The 16,730-nt window shown below is 36.0% G+C and overlaps 1 protein-coding gene across 3 annotated transcripts in view; it reads right to left on the bottom strand.

Moving 5' to 3' along the window:
- Positions 1-447: 447 nt before the first annotated feature.
- Positions 448-16,730, bottom strand: part of LOC144195924 (polypeptide N-acetylgalactosaminyltransferase 9) — a 70,815-nt gene continuing 54,532 nt past the window's right edge. For all 3 annotated transcript variants that reach the window (XM_077715810.1, XM_077715809.1, XM_077715808.1), the window contains 5 exons: positions 10,141-10,326; positions 8,833-8,970; positions 6,049-6,144; positions 2,581-2,748; positions 448-1,221 (listed from right to left, as the gene is read on the bottom strand). In XM_077715810.1, the coding sequence (XP_077571936.1) occupies positions 1,075-1,221; positions 2,581-2,748; positions 6,049-6,144; positions 8,833-8,970; positions 10,141-10,326 (735 nt within the window). In that variant the 3' untranslated portion in view covers positions 448-1,074. The remainder of the gene's footprint in view (positions 1,222-2,580; positions 2,749-6,048; positions 6,145-8,832; positions 8,971-10,140; positions 10,327-16,730) is intronic.

Raw genomic sequence — 16,730 nt, 5'->3', positions numbered from 1 at the left:
CCCTTGCTCAATAGTAAGCCAGAATAGCCTGCTTGAACCCAGAATCCAACATTTCTGAGGAACTTTTCGACTCACCTGGGCTCAAACCCCCGACACCAGAACTGCGAGGCGTACACACCAACCACTTATCCATCGGCGTAGAAGCAGACATGGCTTTTTTTCTCATCATCAGTCCTTAAATGTTTCCTAAAACCTTGTGTATATCCACAAACACCTTTTCAAAATGTCAGGTGTTTGTGATGAAGAAAAATGAGGACAAGATCATTAAAATGTTATTGTCTCAATATCCAAGTGACCGCAAAACATGATTGAAAAATAAATTGAAACAACCTTGGTTGTATAAATTTGCGCTCTCTGAAATTAACACCTTTACTGCAACACAGTTTTTTGGTGTAAAAATGATATTTGCATTTTGCCTTGATGAATCCTTTATATAAAGCAACTCAATTTGATCATAAAAATTATTTTAATATCCTGTCAGATTAATTCGGTCACACTTATACAGTATATTACTATATTTTGTATTTTATACATTGTTTTACATATTAACTTTCAAAGACTTTTTACATGCTTTAGGGAATAACATTCCCTGGTCAGATGAAGCAAATAATGATTAAAAAAAAGGCACACAGTTGCTCTTTCCCACAGTGAATAATACTGTTAAAACGTATTGTAGTTTTTCACTGTTGATTAAATACTGTCTCCTCAATGAGATCAAAATAAAACAAAGAAAAAAACAACTTCGAAGCCTATAAGCGACTTTCCGAACCTGGAAATCATTTACATCTCTGATTGTAAGTGTTTAAATTGCTCAAATGTTCTCATCAAAAAATAATGTTGACATTCAAACACTCTTTGTCCATCTACAAAGTGAATTGAGTAACTTTACAATACAAACCAAATAAATTGAAGCACTCTTTTGTCATTGTACACTTCATGATTCAGGTCAGAAATGTGAGCTGGCTCCAACGTTAAAGTTAAAGAGAAGTCCGCAGTGCATTTTGTGTCATACTTACAGCTTTCCAACTGTGACCTAAAAACCACCTGAAATGTCTCAGAGGCTATCTCATGGCTTTAGTGTCGAGGATGTTTAATCCAGTTTCGTATGATCCACTTCTGACCTGAGCATCTTTGCACGACCAGACGAAGGCCAAAGTTGGCATCTTTTGACATTTCCACTTCCAAACATCGGCCAGTATCCCTGCTGATGATTGGACCGTTCTGTGGGATGGCAAGAAAAAAATCAAAAATCAAATAATCGATTTAATCAGTCTGTCCCGAAAGAATTTATAGTTGTGGTGATCTTTAAAACCTCCAGACTACTGGGGGACTGTGCGGTAACCTCAATCTCAGTCTGTAGAACTTCCCCACTTTCTGGATTTCCTGTGTGGCTCCAGTATTTTTTAGCTAGGTCTACATTGTCTTGTGTGTCTGTCTTTCTACTGCAACCAAGAAGTTTCCCAAATACGGAATGAAATAAAGTTCTAACCTAACCCAACCCAACCCAACCTAACCTAACCTAACCTAACCTAACCTAACCTAAACTAACCTAAACTAACCTAAACTAACCTAAACTAAACTAACCTAAACTAACCTAAACTAACCTAAACTAACCTAAACTAACCTAAACTAACCTAAACTAACCTAAACTAACCTAAACTAACCTAAACTAACCTAAACTAACCTAAACCAACCTAACCCAACCTAACCCAACCTAACCCAACCTAACCCAACCTAACCCAACCTAACCTAAACTAACCTAAACTAACCTAAACTAACCTAAACTAACCTAAACTAACCTAAACTAACCTAACCTAACCCAACCCAACCTAACCTAACCTAACCTAACCTAAGTTTAAGGAATGTTTGGATGTATTTCCGGACCAAAAAAATCAAAGGCAGAATGTAACGATAGTTTTTGACGGCTACGCGTTGTTAACACAGAAAACCGAGGTGATGGTTTTTAGTAAAGGTGTTAAAAATGAATGTTTCTGCGTTATTACATTGCACGATTCTCAAAATCCATCTGAATGGATCTTTGCCCATGTGTTTTTGTGGAAATAAACAAAAAGTGACTGCACTTCCACCCACATCCACTTGCCTGCAAAAGGCAGCCGCTATGCCCTTATTTGTTGTATTTGTTGTATCCTGCATTTATGCAGCTTTTGACTGCACTGCATTGAAAATTGAAAAAAAATACAGATAATGTAGTCCAATCATAATATGTATAATTTAGCTCTAAATACATTTTAAGAAATAAATGGATGCAAATGTAAATTTTTCTCAAGTTCGATGCTTTTTTACCCAAAGTGATACATATAGATAAATCACAATAAAACCCTTAAAAAGTACTATTAAAGTCTTAAATAGTAGTATCGAGACGAATCTGCTAGATATAAGGCAATACAAACCCTCCAACTTTTTAGCCTTTCCTTCATTGATCGAAGTCAGTCTTTTTTCTTCCCTCCAAACCATCATTAACTTTCCTCTTAAGACATAGTCTTCTCCAACTTGTCTTCAAAGTCTACTTCAGACACCACCGGCAATGCACCCCCCACCCCCAAACATTGCTTCTTTTACCTGTGTGAAATCCCAAAGCCGCTGGGAAATCCTGGCAACCCCTTCACATTTTTTCAAACTGGCGATACGTCCTCTACCGTCATCAACAAGGCATTTCGTGTCAGGCAGGAAAGTGGTGGACCCCAGGGGTCCCAGTTGTAGAACTCCATCGGTAGAGTAGCGGGCAAGCTGTGACCATAAGATAAGAAGTGGAATTTATTGCCGCGTTCTAACTCGGTTACGTCAGATACTGCGCAAATGGGAGTCTTGAGAAACTTCAGAGACAAAAAAGCATGAAAGTAGTGGCTGATCAAGTGTCAACCCTGTCAACCAATCATCTTTTTGTAAATATGGTACCTAAACTCAAGCCTGTCTGGAGGAAAAAAATAAAAACAACCTGTCTTCTGTGTTCTCTAACCTATCCAGGTACAAAGCTTAAAGAACCCCAAGAAAGGACATCCATTTTTAAGTTTTCAAACATGTTCGGGTGTCAAGGGGGCCAGATCAGATTTTAGATATAATATTTAGATTTTTTTTTATAAACGGATTAAAAGAACTGGATCAAAAGCCCTGAATATTTAGTTTTTTATAGATCTAAAACAATGTTTATTTTAGCTTTTTAAAAATATATTTTTAGATTTTACAAAATGATTTTTGAACTAAAAACACAGAAGAAAATGATTAAAAAATTACAATTATTGATTTGAAAGAGGGATAATCAGGAAATTTAATATACATCTATACTCGATTTTAATTTGATCCTAAATTTTAGATATAATATTTAGATTTCTTTTTCTAAATGGATTAAAAGAACTGGATTAAAATCCCTGAATATTCAGTTTTTCATAGATCTAAAACAATGAATATTTTAGCTTTTTTTTTTAAATACATTTTTAGATTTTAATTTAAAAATTACAATTGTTGATTTAAAAGGGGGGAAATCAGGAAATGGAATATACATCTATACTCTTCATTTTAATTTGATTCTAAAACAAAAAGTCAGCACTCATAATTTACTTTCTCGGGCCGCACAAAATGATGCAGTGGGCCAGATTTGCCCCCCGGGCCGCCACTTTGACACCAGTAATGTACTTATTTTTTTAAAAAATGACATCAAAACAATTCAAAGAAATGTACTTTGACTATTATGAAAGACCAATGCAATGTATTTTTTTAACATAATATGAGCTAATGACGCAAGCAGCCGCAACACTGCTACATTTCTCTACAGTGCCGTACCCTTTACATCAATGGAAAAACAGAGTGCCTCATTGCTTAATCCATCGCATGAAAGGCTGAGCGATAATGTTGAGTCTCTATTATGCAAGGATAGAGGAGAGACGGTGTTTATTATTCATAAGAGTGCTCCCTCGTGACAAATGATACGCCAACAATACAAATGTAGGCACCTCTCTCGACTGTTTAAGCATAGAATAGTTCATGTTTAAACGCAAAGGGGGGCAAGTTTAAGGACAAAGGGCCAGCTTTGGATGGCTACATCGTTTTGCAGGGTTAGTTAAAGTATGTATAAATCATGTACATTGATTTAGGTTTCTTGCCAAATTAAATTGAAGTAATAATTATGTAATCCTGGTACAGAAATAAAATGATTTAATCATGTTTTGTTTTAAAAGAACCTAAAATTAGACCTTTTTGAGGGAATTTTCATCATTGAAAAAAAAAACAATCAAAAAAGATGTATTATTTCTCTTGCTATTTAATAGAAAAAATAGGTTTTTAAAAAAATATTGTTTTAAAAAAATATTAAAAGACAAAAATGAGATTTTTACCTTTTTTTAAATGAAATGATAATTCTAACAGAACAAAACAAAAAATATATAATTTATTAATTTATTTCAATTTAATTTATTCATAAAAAGGAGTTTTTGGTTACATTTCTAAAAAAAATCATCAAGCTTAAAAACAGTTATTGATGAATTAATTGATTAAAGTAGCCTTAGTTTGTAGACATAATATCTCTCTAAAAAGGGATCTATAACTTCAACAATAACTTTGACAGCCCTACAATAAATGATTCATACTTTTGCTATTTAGCGACTTCTCCGAGAACTAAATGTTCCATTTACTGGAATTGAATCCAATCCAATTTTCTCCCAAAAGAACATCAATGCTATCATCAAAGTACAACTTTACCGTCACTCCTTGTTCACCGTGGGTGGTTGTGGCCTATTCGCCAGGATGATGATGATGATGATGAGTCAATATTCTTGAATCATGATGTAGGACACGTAACGCTGTCGACCTGCATCAATTTGTCTGTGGGTGGTAGCCTAAAGGTCTGTATTACAGATGGCTTGCTTCCATCCAAATTCTTGATAGAATGCTAAATTGCTCGTGCTATGGCTAGGTGTAAAAATAACCTTCCATAATTCCCTTAATCCCTTTTTGCATCTCACTCTGCCAGCTTTTTTTCCCATTTTATTATTATTATTATTTTTTTATAAATAATCCATTGTGGAAGTCCAATGGAACAATCCCAAATAATTAATATGCATATCCATTGCTTTTCTGAGATAATGACAGTACATCCTAATGAGTCGTCAATTCTCAGCGGATTTAGCCCCGCCCACAAAATGAACTATCAAAACAGAAAATTATGTCACACCCAGAATGTTTGTGTTCCGAAAAAGTAACAAAAAAATGCAACATGGGTACCATGACCGGACGTTTGGTAGCCAGTCAAATGTACTTAGATATTAGACAGTACTTAGATATTAAACAGTACTTAGATATTAAACAGTACTTAGATATTAAACTGTACTTAGATAATAAACAGTACTTAGATATTAAACAGTACTTAGATATTAAACTCTCTCTCTTAGATATTAAACTCTCATGAATATAATTTTGAGAGCTGGCTTCAACAGTAAACTCTCTTTCACCATTTGACTGGTGACCAAAAGACCGGCGACCAAAAGGGACCAAAAGACAGGCGACCAAAAGACCGGCGACCAAACGTCCGGCGACCAAAAGTCCGGCGACCAAACGTCCGGCGACCAAAAGACCGGCGACCAAAAGACCGGCGACCAAAAGACCGGCGACCAAAAGACCGCCGACCAAAAGACCGCCGACCAAAAGACCGGCGACCAAAAGACCGGCGACCAAAAGACCGGCGACCAAAAGACCGGCGACCAAACGACCGCCGACCAAAAGACCGCCGACCAAAAGACCGCCGACCAAAAGACCGCCGACCAAAAGACCGCCGACCAAAAGACCGCCGACCAAAAGACCGCCGACCAAAAGACCGCCGACCAAAAGGCCGGCGACCAAAAGACCTGCGACCAAAAGGCCGGCGACCAAAAGACCTGCGACCAAAAGACCTGCGACCAAAAGACCTGCGACCAAAAGACCTGCGACCAAAAGACCGGTGACCAAACGTCTGAGCACCCATGGGTACCCCTATAATCTCCTATAATCTTGACTAAAACAACAATGACATCACTGAATAAATACAAATTTCGAACTCACTTGTGAAGACATGCCATGGCACGGATAGAGAATTGCTTTGTCATCATCTTCGGCACCCTGGTCGAGGCAATAGCCACTTGCTTTGCTGTTTCTCACCTGAAAAAAACAAAGCATTACAAAATATGAATTAGAATTACAGTAGAAACTGAGTAAACATGATTTTTTTGTACTATTGGATAGTGATCAAAGATATTAGGATGAGAATTATAGCTGTGTACAAGTCCATTTCATCCTTGGGTGCAATTCCCAGATGTCTGACCATGCTATATTCATCAGTTCTAACAATTATTTGCAAGCATGGACACCATAAGAACGTTCCGCTCAGAAAGACGGCTTCTATAACAAGAAAAATAGGCTTCCATGTGCGTATCAACTCCAAAAGAGCAAAATACGTAATGAAGATGCTGGCTGAAGATGGTAAGTGGCTGTCATTATCCAGAGTGAAATGATTACTGTGTAAACATTGGCTGAAAAGGCGCTCTGCTGGAAAAAAAAGCCATTACTACTCCTCAAAAAAAAAATATATATATATAAATATAGATATAAAAAAACGTAGTGGAAGAAAGATTATATTTTGAAAATGCACACAGGGACCAATAAGTTGGAGTTTGAAGGCATACATATCCTGTGATCTGACGAAATTGAAATTCAACCAGCTTGGCTATTATGTGGGTGGTTATGTTTGGAGGAAAAAAGGCTGGGGAAAACATCATATCAAAATACAGGGGAGGCAATATCATGTGGTGCGGTTGTTTGGATCTGAAAACGAGCCCATTTGACAAAGTATAGAAGAATGATGTAAAAATACTCAAGTAACAGCTTCTGTGTGAATATCTGAATTCGGGGAAAGAAAGTAGAGAAAAAAAAACATCCAAATAAATCATATGTTCTCATTTTTTAGGGATTGGGTACTTTTTTATTAAAGTTTTGGAATGGTCTGATTTGATTTCATCTTGGACATAGAAAAAAACTCACAAATAAATGAAAAATTTGTCTATCAGAAGTGACTTTTTATATTTTTATATTACTTTTTAATGTTTTTTTGACTGTGAAAATGTATTTTGTGGAGTATCACCCAAAATTTTTGTTATACGCAGCTAGTTTGTTAAACGATAGACTTTTGATTGGATTTATTTGCATAATTGGATGAAAATAACTTAATTTCCATGACTTATATTGGAATGCTTTTCTATTTTTTTCATTTTCTGTCTGTTTCTGTTTCAGTCTTCCATTTAGTAGGCAAAATACTCTTTTGGCAGTCTGTTTTAGTCCAGGTTATTGCAAATATATGTTTAAATTTTCCTTAAATCGACTGACAGATAATTCTACGAACTTCCCATTGAATTTTGCTATTGCCTCTATCTATAAGTGTCGTACCTCTCTATTTCCTCTCCATTTCTTATTACAATATTCGTACATCTGAAGAGTGCAGCAAATTAATTTGCCTTGGATTATCCGGGATTCATCTTTCTATGCCTATTAAATCCATTGTACGTCTTTCCCCAAAGCAAATCATTCTAGCCGAGGTTTGTGACGGGATATTATCACGCAATGACCAGAGATTGTCACTGCCTGTTTGCCACGCTGCCACGTGGTGCCAGGCATCCAGCATCATCTTTTATTCAACGTGATTTGAAAGCGTATCGCCTCATTTTGAGGTTGTGACATATCTATCATGTGCAGTGGTCGGGTAAGTTCCAGCCCAACGGCTTGCTACGAATCACAGAACGTGGCACTGACGGATGAGGCTCACTTCCTATCGCAGGCGATTGTTGATTCTGAATGTCAACACGGGGAATGCAGTGTCATAAAAATGGCTGTTTTCTGGTATTCTACTATTTTAAAACATAGAGAAGGGGAAGAACGACACATGTAACACCTGAGATTTGAGAAACTGAGAATTTTAGCAAGGGCAAGCCCGTTGAGGGCGTGACCGGACGTTTGGTCGCCGGTCTTTTGGTCGCCGGTCAAATGTACTTGGATATTAAACAGTACTTAGATATAAAACTCTCTTTCTTAGATATTAAACTCTCTTTCTTATGTATTAAACTCTCTTTCTTAGATATTAAACTCTCTTTCTTAGATATTAAACTCTCTTTCTTAGATATTAAACTCTCTTTCTAAGATATTAAACTCTATTTCTTAGATATTAAATTCTCTCTAATGAATATAATTTTGAGAGCTGGTTTCAACAGTAAACTCATTGTCACAATTTGACTGGCGACCAAAAGACCGGCGACCAAACATACGAGGACCCTTGAGAGAGTGGGTAGTTTTCAGGGCAAACTACGGCCCGCGGGCCACATCTGGCCCACTAGGCCTTGTAATCCGGCCCGCCGATGTTGTCCAAATAATGTCCAAATTTATTTATTTTTTTTCCCAAGATGGCGCCGTCACACGGAAGCTAGTGGCAGTATCTCTGTCCACTCTTATTAGTTTTTCGTGTTTTACAGCCCCGCTATCTTTTTTAAATGACATTTGAATATTTCTTAATACATTCCTTTCTACTTTACTTTGTACTTTATACTTTAATGATGAGTGATGAGTATGTCAATACTTAAGTCCTTTTTTTCAGTTTATGTTTCATATGTACTGTTAACGGATGCACTTTTTTATATGTATCGTATCTTGTACTGACCCGGTCCATCTGTCAAATTTTTAAAGTCAATGTGGCCTCCCCCCGGGCCCAAAAAATTGCCTAACCATGATAAATTTTAGGGTATTCACAGGTCACTTCTTGTAATGTTGGTAGGTTTAATGGTCTTTGGGTATAGTAGTCCTCACCTCGCCATATGTGATGGTGTTGTTGTAGATCCGCATCTCAGGGTAGACGTGTTCAAGGTACCATCGGAAACTTCGACACTGAAGTCTTTTCCTTAGGGCCAAGCGTTCGGAAACATCGCCGAAATCCACCCCTGGGTTCTATAATGCGGGTGTTACACAAAAAATGTCTTTAAGCTGCAGCTTTCCATGTTATCTGCCTCCGGTTTTGTGGTTAAATTCAGCGGAAAAATCTTATCTTGACCTACCGTATGTCACTGTAGTCAATCCATAATAATTGAAGTTTTATAGTGCAGTTTTTTTTTTTTGTGGCTACACAGCGGCAAGAACAAAATAGTTGCATTTTCAGGGTTAGGAATGTTGGTATTTTTTATTCGATTTGATTCATAGAGCTGTACTTTTTGCACCCGGGTGTCTTGGTAGAATAGACATGGTATTTTTATAGCAATAAATATTTTCTGTGTGTAACAGTGAGCGATAATATTTCATTCGGGTGTTTTTTGGTAACCCACAAGAGAAATGGTGCCATTTTCTTCTGTGTCTTACATTACTAAAATTATTATTATTCTATTATAAACTGCTGTTTTGGTCAATGCTAAAATCCTTCATTGCATCTCACCCAAAATATTTAAATGACTAAATGGCAGCATTTAGCATTCACTTGTAATTCCCTTAATAATGATTGTCGCCATTTAGGTTTTTTTTCACAGCCAATCTCACAAGACCATTGAAGAAGCAATTGAAAACTGATGTGTATGAAAATAAACTGATTAGCCAAGAGGCCTCTTCTTCTCCTTTTGTCTGTTTAGGGAGACAAACGTTACACTGCCTTAATTCTGCTACTAATGTGAATGTCAAGTTGAATGAATGCAAATTTGGCAATTTTATTACTACAGGGTGACCCAAAAAGATGCCTACCCATATTTTATTTGATAAAAAATCAGTTTTTTTCACGAAATCCACAAACAGTTGAGGAACTGAAAACTGCCATCACAGCATAAATAAGAGCCATCCCGAAAGAGGAGTGTGTAAAAGTGATTGACAACTTTGTCAGACGAGTACAGGTTTGCTTGCAACAGAATGGCGGACATTTGGAACCCATCTTGGGAAAGCCATAAATTGACAGAAATAGCTGAAACTCTGGTGAATGGTCTTCCAACAACTGATAAATGTGTGGTTATAATTTGCAATAAATAGCTTTTTAATTAAAGTCAAAATAGAAATTTTCATGCATCTTTTAGGGTCACCCTGTACCTTTTCTGCAATGACCATCTTTGAACGTGAAAAAATACAAAAGGGTATCATACTTACATTCATGGGAATGTTCCAAGCCATGTAAACGTGAGATTTGTATTCGTCCATCCACACTTCAGCTGCTCGCAGGGCATTGCGCTTGGCGTAGTAATCAATGTCATTGTTGTAGGGCTTTTTGGTGCGTTCGATGTGGGCCACTCTTGCACATGGAAGAACTTCCATGCTGCCACCACATTGCCACACCTAAAGAGTACATTTATAGAGATTAAATACATTAATTATTAAAATTAAATATTAAATACATTATAATAATATATATAATATATATAATATATATAATAATATAATTAAATACACAAATGCAAGCATTTAGTATGTTTAAAGTGAAGAGATGCTGGTAAAATAGTCATTTTAATTCACTGTAATTTCACGACTATAAGGCGCAATGCATTTTAAGGCGCACCGTCAACAAATGACACATTTCATTTTTTTTCCAGTCGTGGTTTTTATTTTACGTACTGTATTTTCACAACTATAAGGCGCACCACATTATAAGGCGCACCGTCAATGAATGAGACATTTAATTTTTTTTAACCATATATAAAGCGCACTGGATTATAAGGCGCACTGTCTATTTTGGAGAAAATTTAAGACTTTTAAGTGCGCCTTATAGTCGTGAAAATAGGGTAAGTTTGTTTCCTTTGAATTGTGTAACGTTGTTTCTGGACTATAAGTCGCACTTTGTTCAAGGTTTGGCTAGCTAGGCCTGTGACTAATATTCAAGTGTGACTTGAAAAAATATGTTGACAAATACCTATTTATCCTGTTGTTTTCCATTTTACTTTATTACTTTAACATATTTGTTCTTCTTTTATGATGAAATAAAAAAAATGACCTTGCCAACATTCTTCTTCACTTTATAGTCTTTATCTTATGCATTTTATACTCAGGTGCATCTTTATTCTATGTGCCAAATGAACTCAAATCGACAAAATATTTACATGGAATCAACTCAATGATATTCAGGTGTTCTCTCATTCAACAGATTTTCTTAATTGAACAAATATTTCAAACAATAAAATCTCCTTTACAAATATATCAGAATATTTTCTACTTGGCCCAAAAAAAATGACATAATTCTTCCTAAAAATCCTAAAAAATATCTAATCCCAGAAAGTATCCATCACATACTGTTTTGATGGAAAGAAAAATGAAGTACATTTTGACAACCGGGTGAACACACTCAAGGGAAGAATAACCGAGAGAGGTGACCGTGAGGATAGAAAACAATCTTCCCAGGGCTGCGGCACAAGATTAAAATTGTAAAAGCGCAAAAGTTAAATCTTATATTCATGAGTATAAAAATTTGCCACCCCGTTGGAGAGTGTCTCATCCCAATATTCACACAGCGCTATCAGAATATGTCAAAATACATTTGAATACTTCCCTTTGTACAAAGTGCAAAGCTTCTGTCACTACATAACGATCGTCACAAAGTACTGCAGATGCTACGAGTCATTAACTTCTCACTGAACCCCAAAATGAGACCCCCTGCCTGGAAGAACATACGACTGAAGATGCAAAACTTTTTTTGTTTGTTTGTGTGTTGCAAAGTGTAAGTGCAGCTTGTGTTCAGTTAACCATTTTAAGCTTAAATGTGTCGCAAATGTGATTTTGGGTACTTCAGTGCCTTTTGGTTTATTCATAGTACTCTTTAGTTCTTTTTAGTGAGTAAACTGTGTAGTACAAGGGTGTAAAAATCAAGTTAGTTCGTGGGCTGGATTAACGTCAACTCCATTTCAAATGGGCCAAACCATTTTAGATCTAATATTTAGATTTTTTTTAAACTGGATCAAAAGCCCTAAATAATCATTTTTTTTTATAGATTTAAAGCAATGACTATTTGAGCTATTGTTCTTAGTAAGGGGAAATTTACTTTAATCTTGTTTTTCTTTTCAAATGGAAACTAAATATATTTTTTAGTTTTGTTCAATATTAAAGTGGAAAAGCAAAATATCTATATAATTATTTTTAGATTTTACAAAATGCTTTTTAACTAAAACACAAAAGAAAACAAATGATTAAAAATTGCAATGATTGATTTTAAAAAGGGGAAAATCAGGAAATCTATACTCACTTTTTCTTTAATCATGTTCAATAATAAAGTGGAAAACAGTAAATATTTTAATGTATTTTCAGATTTTAAAAAATGGTTTTTGAACTAAAACCACAAAAAATGATTAAAAAATGAGTTATTGATTTAAAAGGGGGAAAATCAGGAAATTTAATAAATATATACTCTTCATTTTAATTTGATCCTAAAACAGAAAGTCGGCACTCATGATTTACTTTTTTTCGGGCCGCACAAAATGATGCGGCGGGCCAGATTTGGCCCCCGGGCCGCCACTTTGACACCAATGGCGTAGTAGGTTTCGTCGCCACTTTATCACAGTGTGGTTGTTTATCTCTTTGCACCAAAGGATTGTCGACCAATCGAAGAGGCACTTGGTCTCCTGACTCTTGTGGGTCTAAAGCCTGGATTTGATCGTTAGAATAAATATCTGTCTTGTGTTTGCTCTTTAAGACTCTTTTTATGGAGACCCCTGGATGATTGAAAAATGTGTAATTGGCCTTTTAGCGGTTTGCTTGCTGACATTGAACACAAATTGAAGATCAATATCTGCATTGGAAGCTTCCAGAAAGTCACAAACGGCACCAAAGAGCAGAAAAATAGAACCACTGGACCACTAAGTAGCTGCAGGAGTAAAAAAAAAAAGTATATATATATAATAATAATAATGGGAACACAGGCAATGTACCCCAAATAAAATGTATTGGCTTTCCATGGCCTTCACCGGCAGCAAATGAGTTAATATCCTTTGCACAAGTCCTTGCATTGACATTTTGTACAGTGCAATACAAAAGATTTTAAAGGCCAAGTAGTTGACAATATTTGCCAGATTGCAAATCATCCATGGTTTTTCTTCTGGAAATACTGTGTAGTTCTAGTGAGGAGCAGTCATAAAATCTTGAAAGTCACGGTTGCATATCATTTTATCTGTCAGGCTATAAAATGGCACTGTATATAGCATTTTATAAGACTTATAATGCAAAGTGTTTTAACTTAGCGGGGTCAGTTGGAGAATATATTTATTGAATATCGTATTTTCACGACTATAAGGCGCACTTAAAAGTCTTAAATGTTCTCCAAAATAGACAGTGCGCCTTATAATCCAGCGCGCCTTATATATGGAAAAACAGAAAACCAAAAATGAAAAACCACCACTGTCGGATATTAAAAAAACACAAACGCCTGAACTAAAACAATACTGTTAAATATGCAGATGTCATCTTAGTTTACAAAATCTTCCACCATATAGCTCCCCCCCACTGCAAGATTTTATACAAAAAAATCCAAAACATCAACAATGGCTGGCTCTAGAGGTGACTGTGTAGTGAGTGAGTGCTTTATACCTGGAAGTCAATAGCAATTATCGTATTTTCACGACTATAAGGCACACTTAAAAGTCTTACATTTTCCCCAAAATAGACAGTGCGCCTTATAATACAGTGCGCCTTATATATGGAAAAATGTCATTCATTGAGGGTGCGCCTTGGTGCGCCTTATAGTCGTGAAAATACGGTAATTTGGCTTTGGGGGTGAATTTGAATAGAATATGACTGTAAATGGGGAAATTTACACCAAGACGAAATGGGGAAAGTTCCCATCAATCATTTTGACCTCAAAAAGTGATGTATACAGCCTCCATTGTTGATTTAAGAGGGATGACAAAAAAAATTAAATCCAATATTTACCTCCCTCTTTTGACAACCCCCCACTTAGGTGGTCCTTTGCACTACATTTGTCAAACACATTCAGTTTTGACCTCTCATAAATTTACAGGCTGCTTCATTAAAGCTAAGCGCCAAACGCAAGGGATTTTTATGTGGTGGAATGTCATTGTTCATTTAATTGTCACTGGGCTTGCGATTGGTTGATGGCACTCGGGCCATTTGAGTCATCAAAGTCATTGTAGCTGCAAATTCTATCAGTTTCACTAGTAGCTCCATTCAAAAGACAGATAAGAAACAAAAGTAGATCTTATTTGAAAACTTGTATGCGTAGCCTTATATCACATTTTTTTTCTTATAGCCGTGATTACAGATGACAGAACAAATATTTACCCATGGGTTTTGTGAACTGCAAAGGGTTTCCAAGATAAAATGAGGGCAGAAGCAAGACTATCTTTCAAGAGCTTAGAATCCTGATTTAAAAAAGATGAAAGGGTTGACTGAGGTCATGCAAAGTTAATATTGTACATCATCCCACTAGACATACATCTAACAGATATGCATAAGAAATCTTGCCTACAGCAATAAACAGAGCCCTCAAGCTAGCCCCAAAAAAAGTGTAGGAGTTGACGGCAGTCAACCAAAGTTCACTTCACTTACATCAAAAAGCCATTCAAACACAAATCCCGGTGTATTTTTAACCTACGTGTAGTCTCTTACCTGACACAGAATACCTAAAAAACAACATACCGTATTTTCACGACTATAAGGCGCACTTAAGAGTCTTAAATTTTCTCCAAAATAGACAGTGCGCCTTATAATCCAGTGCACCTTATATATAGAAAAAACAGAAAACCAAAAACGGAAAACCACCACTGTCGGATATTTAAAAAAAACACAAACTCCTGAACTGAAACGATACTGTTAAATATGCAGATGCCATCTTTGTTTACAAAATCTTCCATCATATAGCTCCTCCCCCACTGCAAGATTTTATGCAAAAAAATCCAAAACATCAACAATGGCTGGCTCTAGAGGTGACTGTAAAGTAGTGAGTGCTTCATACCTGGAAGTCAATAGCAATTACCGTATTTTCACAACTATAAGGCGCACTTAAAAGTCTTAAATTTTCTCCAAAATAGACATTGTGCCTTATAATACAGTGCGCCTTATATATGGAAAAAATGTCATTCATTGGGGGTGCGCCTTATAATACAGTGCGCCTTATATATGGAAAAAATGTCATTCATTGAGGGTGCGCCTTATAATACAGTGCGCCTTATATATGGAAAAAATGTCATTCATTGAGGGTGCTCCTTATAATGCAGTACGCCTTATAGTCGTGAAAATACACTAGTTTGAATGAAAAATGACAATGGATTATTGGTATGTCACACTCATGTTATAGTACGAAGTAAAAAAAACGAAATAAAAAGGCTGACAAGGTGGTGAAAGGACGACGGTAATGACACAGCAGAATTGAAAAATCAACTAAATACAGACTATAGCCGCTAGCAACTTCTGCTCTTGTTCACGCTGTGCTAGATTGATGCATTTTTTTGCTCTGGCGTCGGTGAGAAATAGAAGCCTAGCATGACTGAGGGGGCGGATTCGCAGCGAAGCCATACGGAGACGGGAATCAGAAACATTGATTATAATAATTGCGCATTTGATCCGGCTGCCGTGCTGGAGTTGAGCGCAGCTGTTGTGCATTCTGTGGAATTTAGCCTTAAGGTGGTTTGCCAAACGTGCCGAGGCCGTTCTTGACAAAGTTTCCGAGCAACGGCAGCAAAATTTTGCTACCCGTTGACCTTCTGTATAGTTTTAGAAACACTTGGGAACAGCTGGTCAGATGACCTTAGAGTGCGATTGGGCTGGTATGGGTGATTTAGAGAGGTGAAGTTTGCAAGAGCATTTAGTGAATGAAAAGGTGAACAAGTTGGTTAATATTGTACAACTTGTGGAATAGTCTACAATTCTATATGCAACATTTTAGCAACAAAATTATTTTTCTTATAATTATTACTAGTTCCATCAGTGTCACCATAAAAAATCTTTGTTTAATTGGTATTACAACTTAAAACAATTATATAAGCTATGAAGCATGTTGATAGAAAAAAATCCTACATTCCCACACAATAATTCAATTTTTGTTTATATATTATGTGTATATAAGTGTATATATATGTGTACATATGTCTATATATGTGTATATATGTCTATATATGTATATATGTGTATATATGTGTATATATGTGTATATATGTCTATATATGTGTATATGTGTATATATGTGTATAAATGTGTATATATGTGTATAAATGTGTATAAATGTGTATTTATGTGTATAATTGTGTATATATGTGTATGTGTATATGTATGTGTATATGTATGTGTATATGTATGTGTATATGTATGTATATATGTACATATATATGTATATATAGGTATATATTTATATATATGTATATATGGATATATATGTATATATATACATACACAAACATACACATGCATATATATACATACATACATACATACATATATATCGTACATACATATACATACACATATATACATGCATATAAGTACCCCTTATATACCCTTTGTCTGGTAAAGTCATTTTACATTTTCAGCGCGACTCCGAGACATCAGACAGAGGTAATTATATGTCCTAATTAAGCGATGCTTGAAGGCAGTACGCCGAGTAATAAAGAGACAGTATGAGAAAGATCAGGCGAGCTCGGCTTCTGAAAAGTAACTATTGATGATGATGATAATGCCCGCAGAGAGGACGTCCCCTTGCGCAGCACATATTTAAGTGGGAGGATCTTGGCGGAGGTTATGATGAAGTA

Source organism: Stigmatopora nigra, chromosome 4 (genome assembly GCF_051989575.1).
Source record: "Stigmatopora nigra isolate UIUO_SnigA chromosome 4, RoL_Snig_1.1, whole genome shotgun sequence".
NCBI lineage: Eukaryota > Metazoa > Chordata > Actinopteri > Syngnathiformes > Syngnathidae > Stigmatopora > Stigmatopora nigra.
This window is presented reverse-complemented; position numbering and strand designations above follow the sequence as displayed.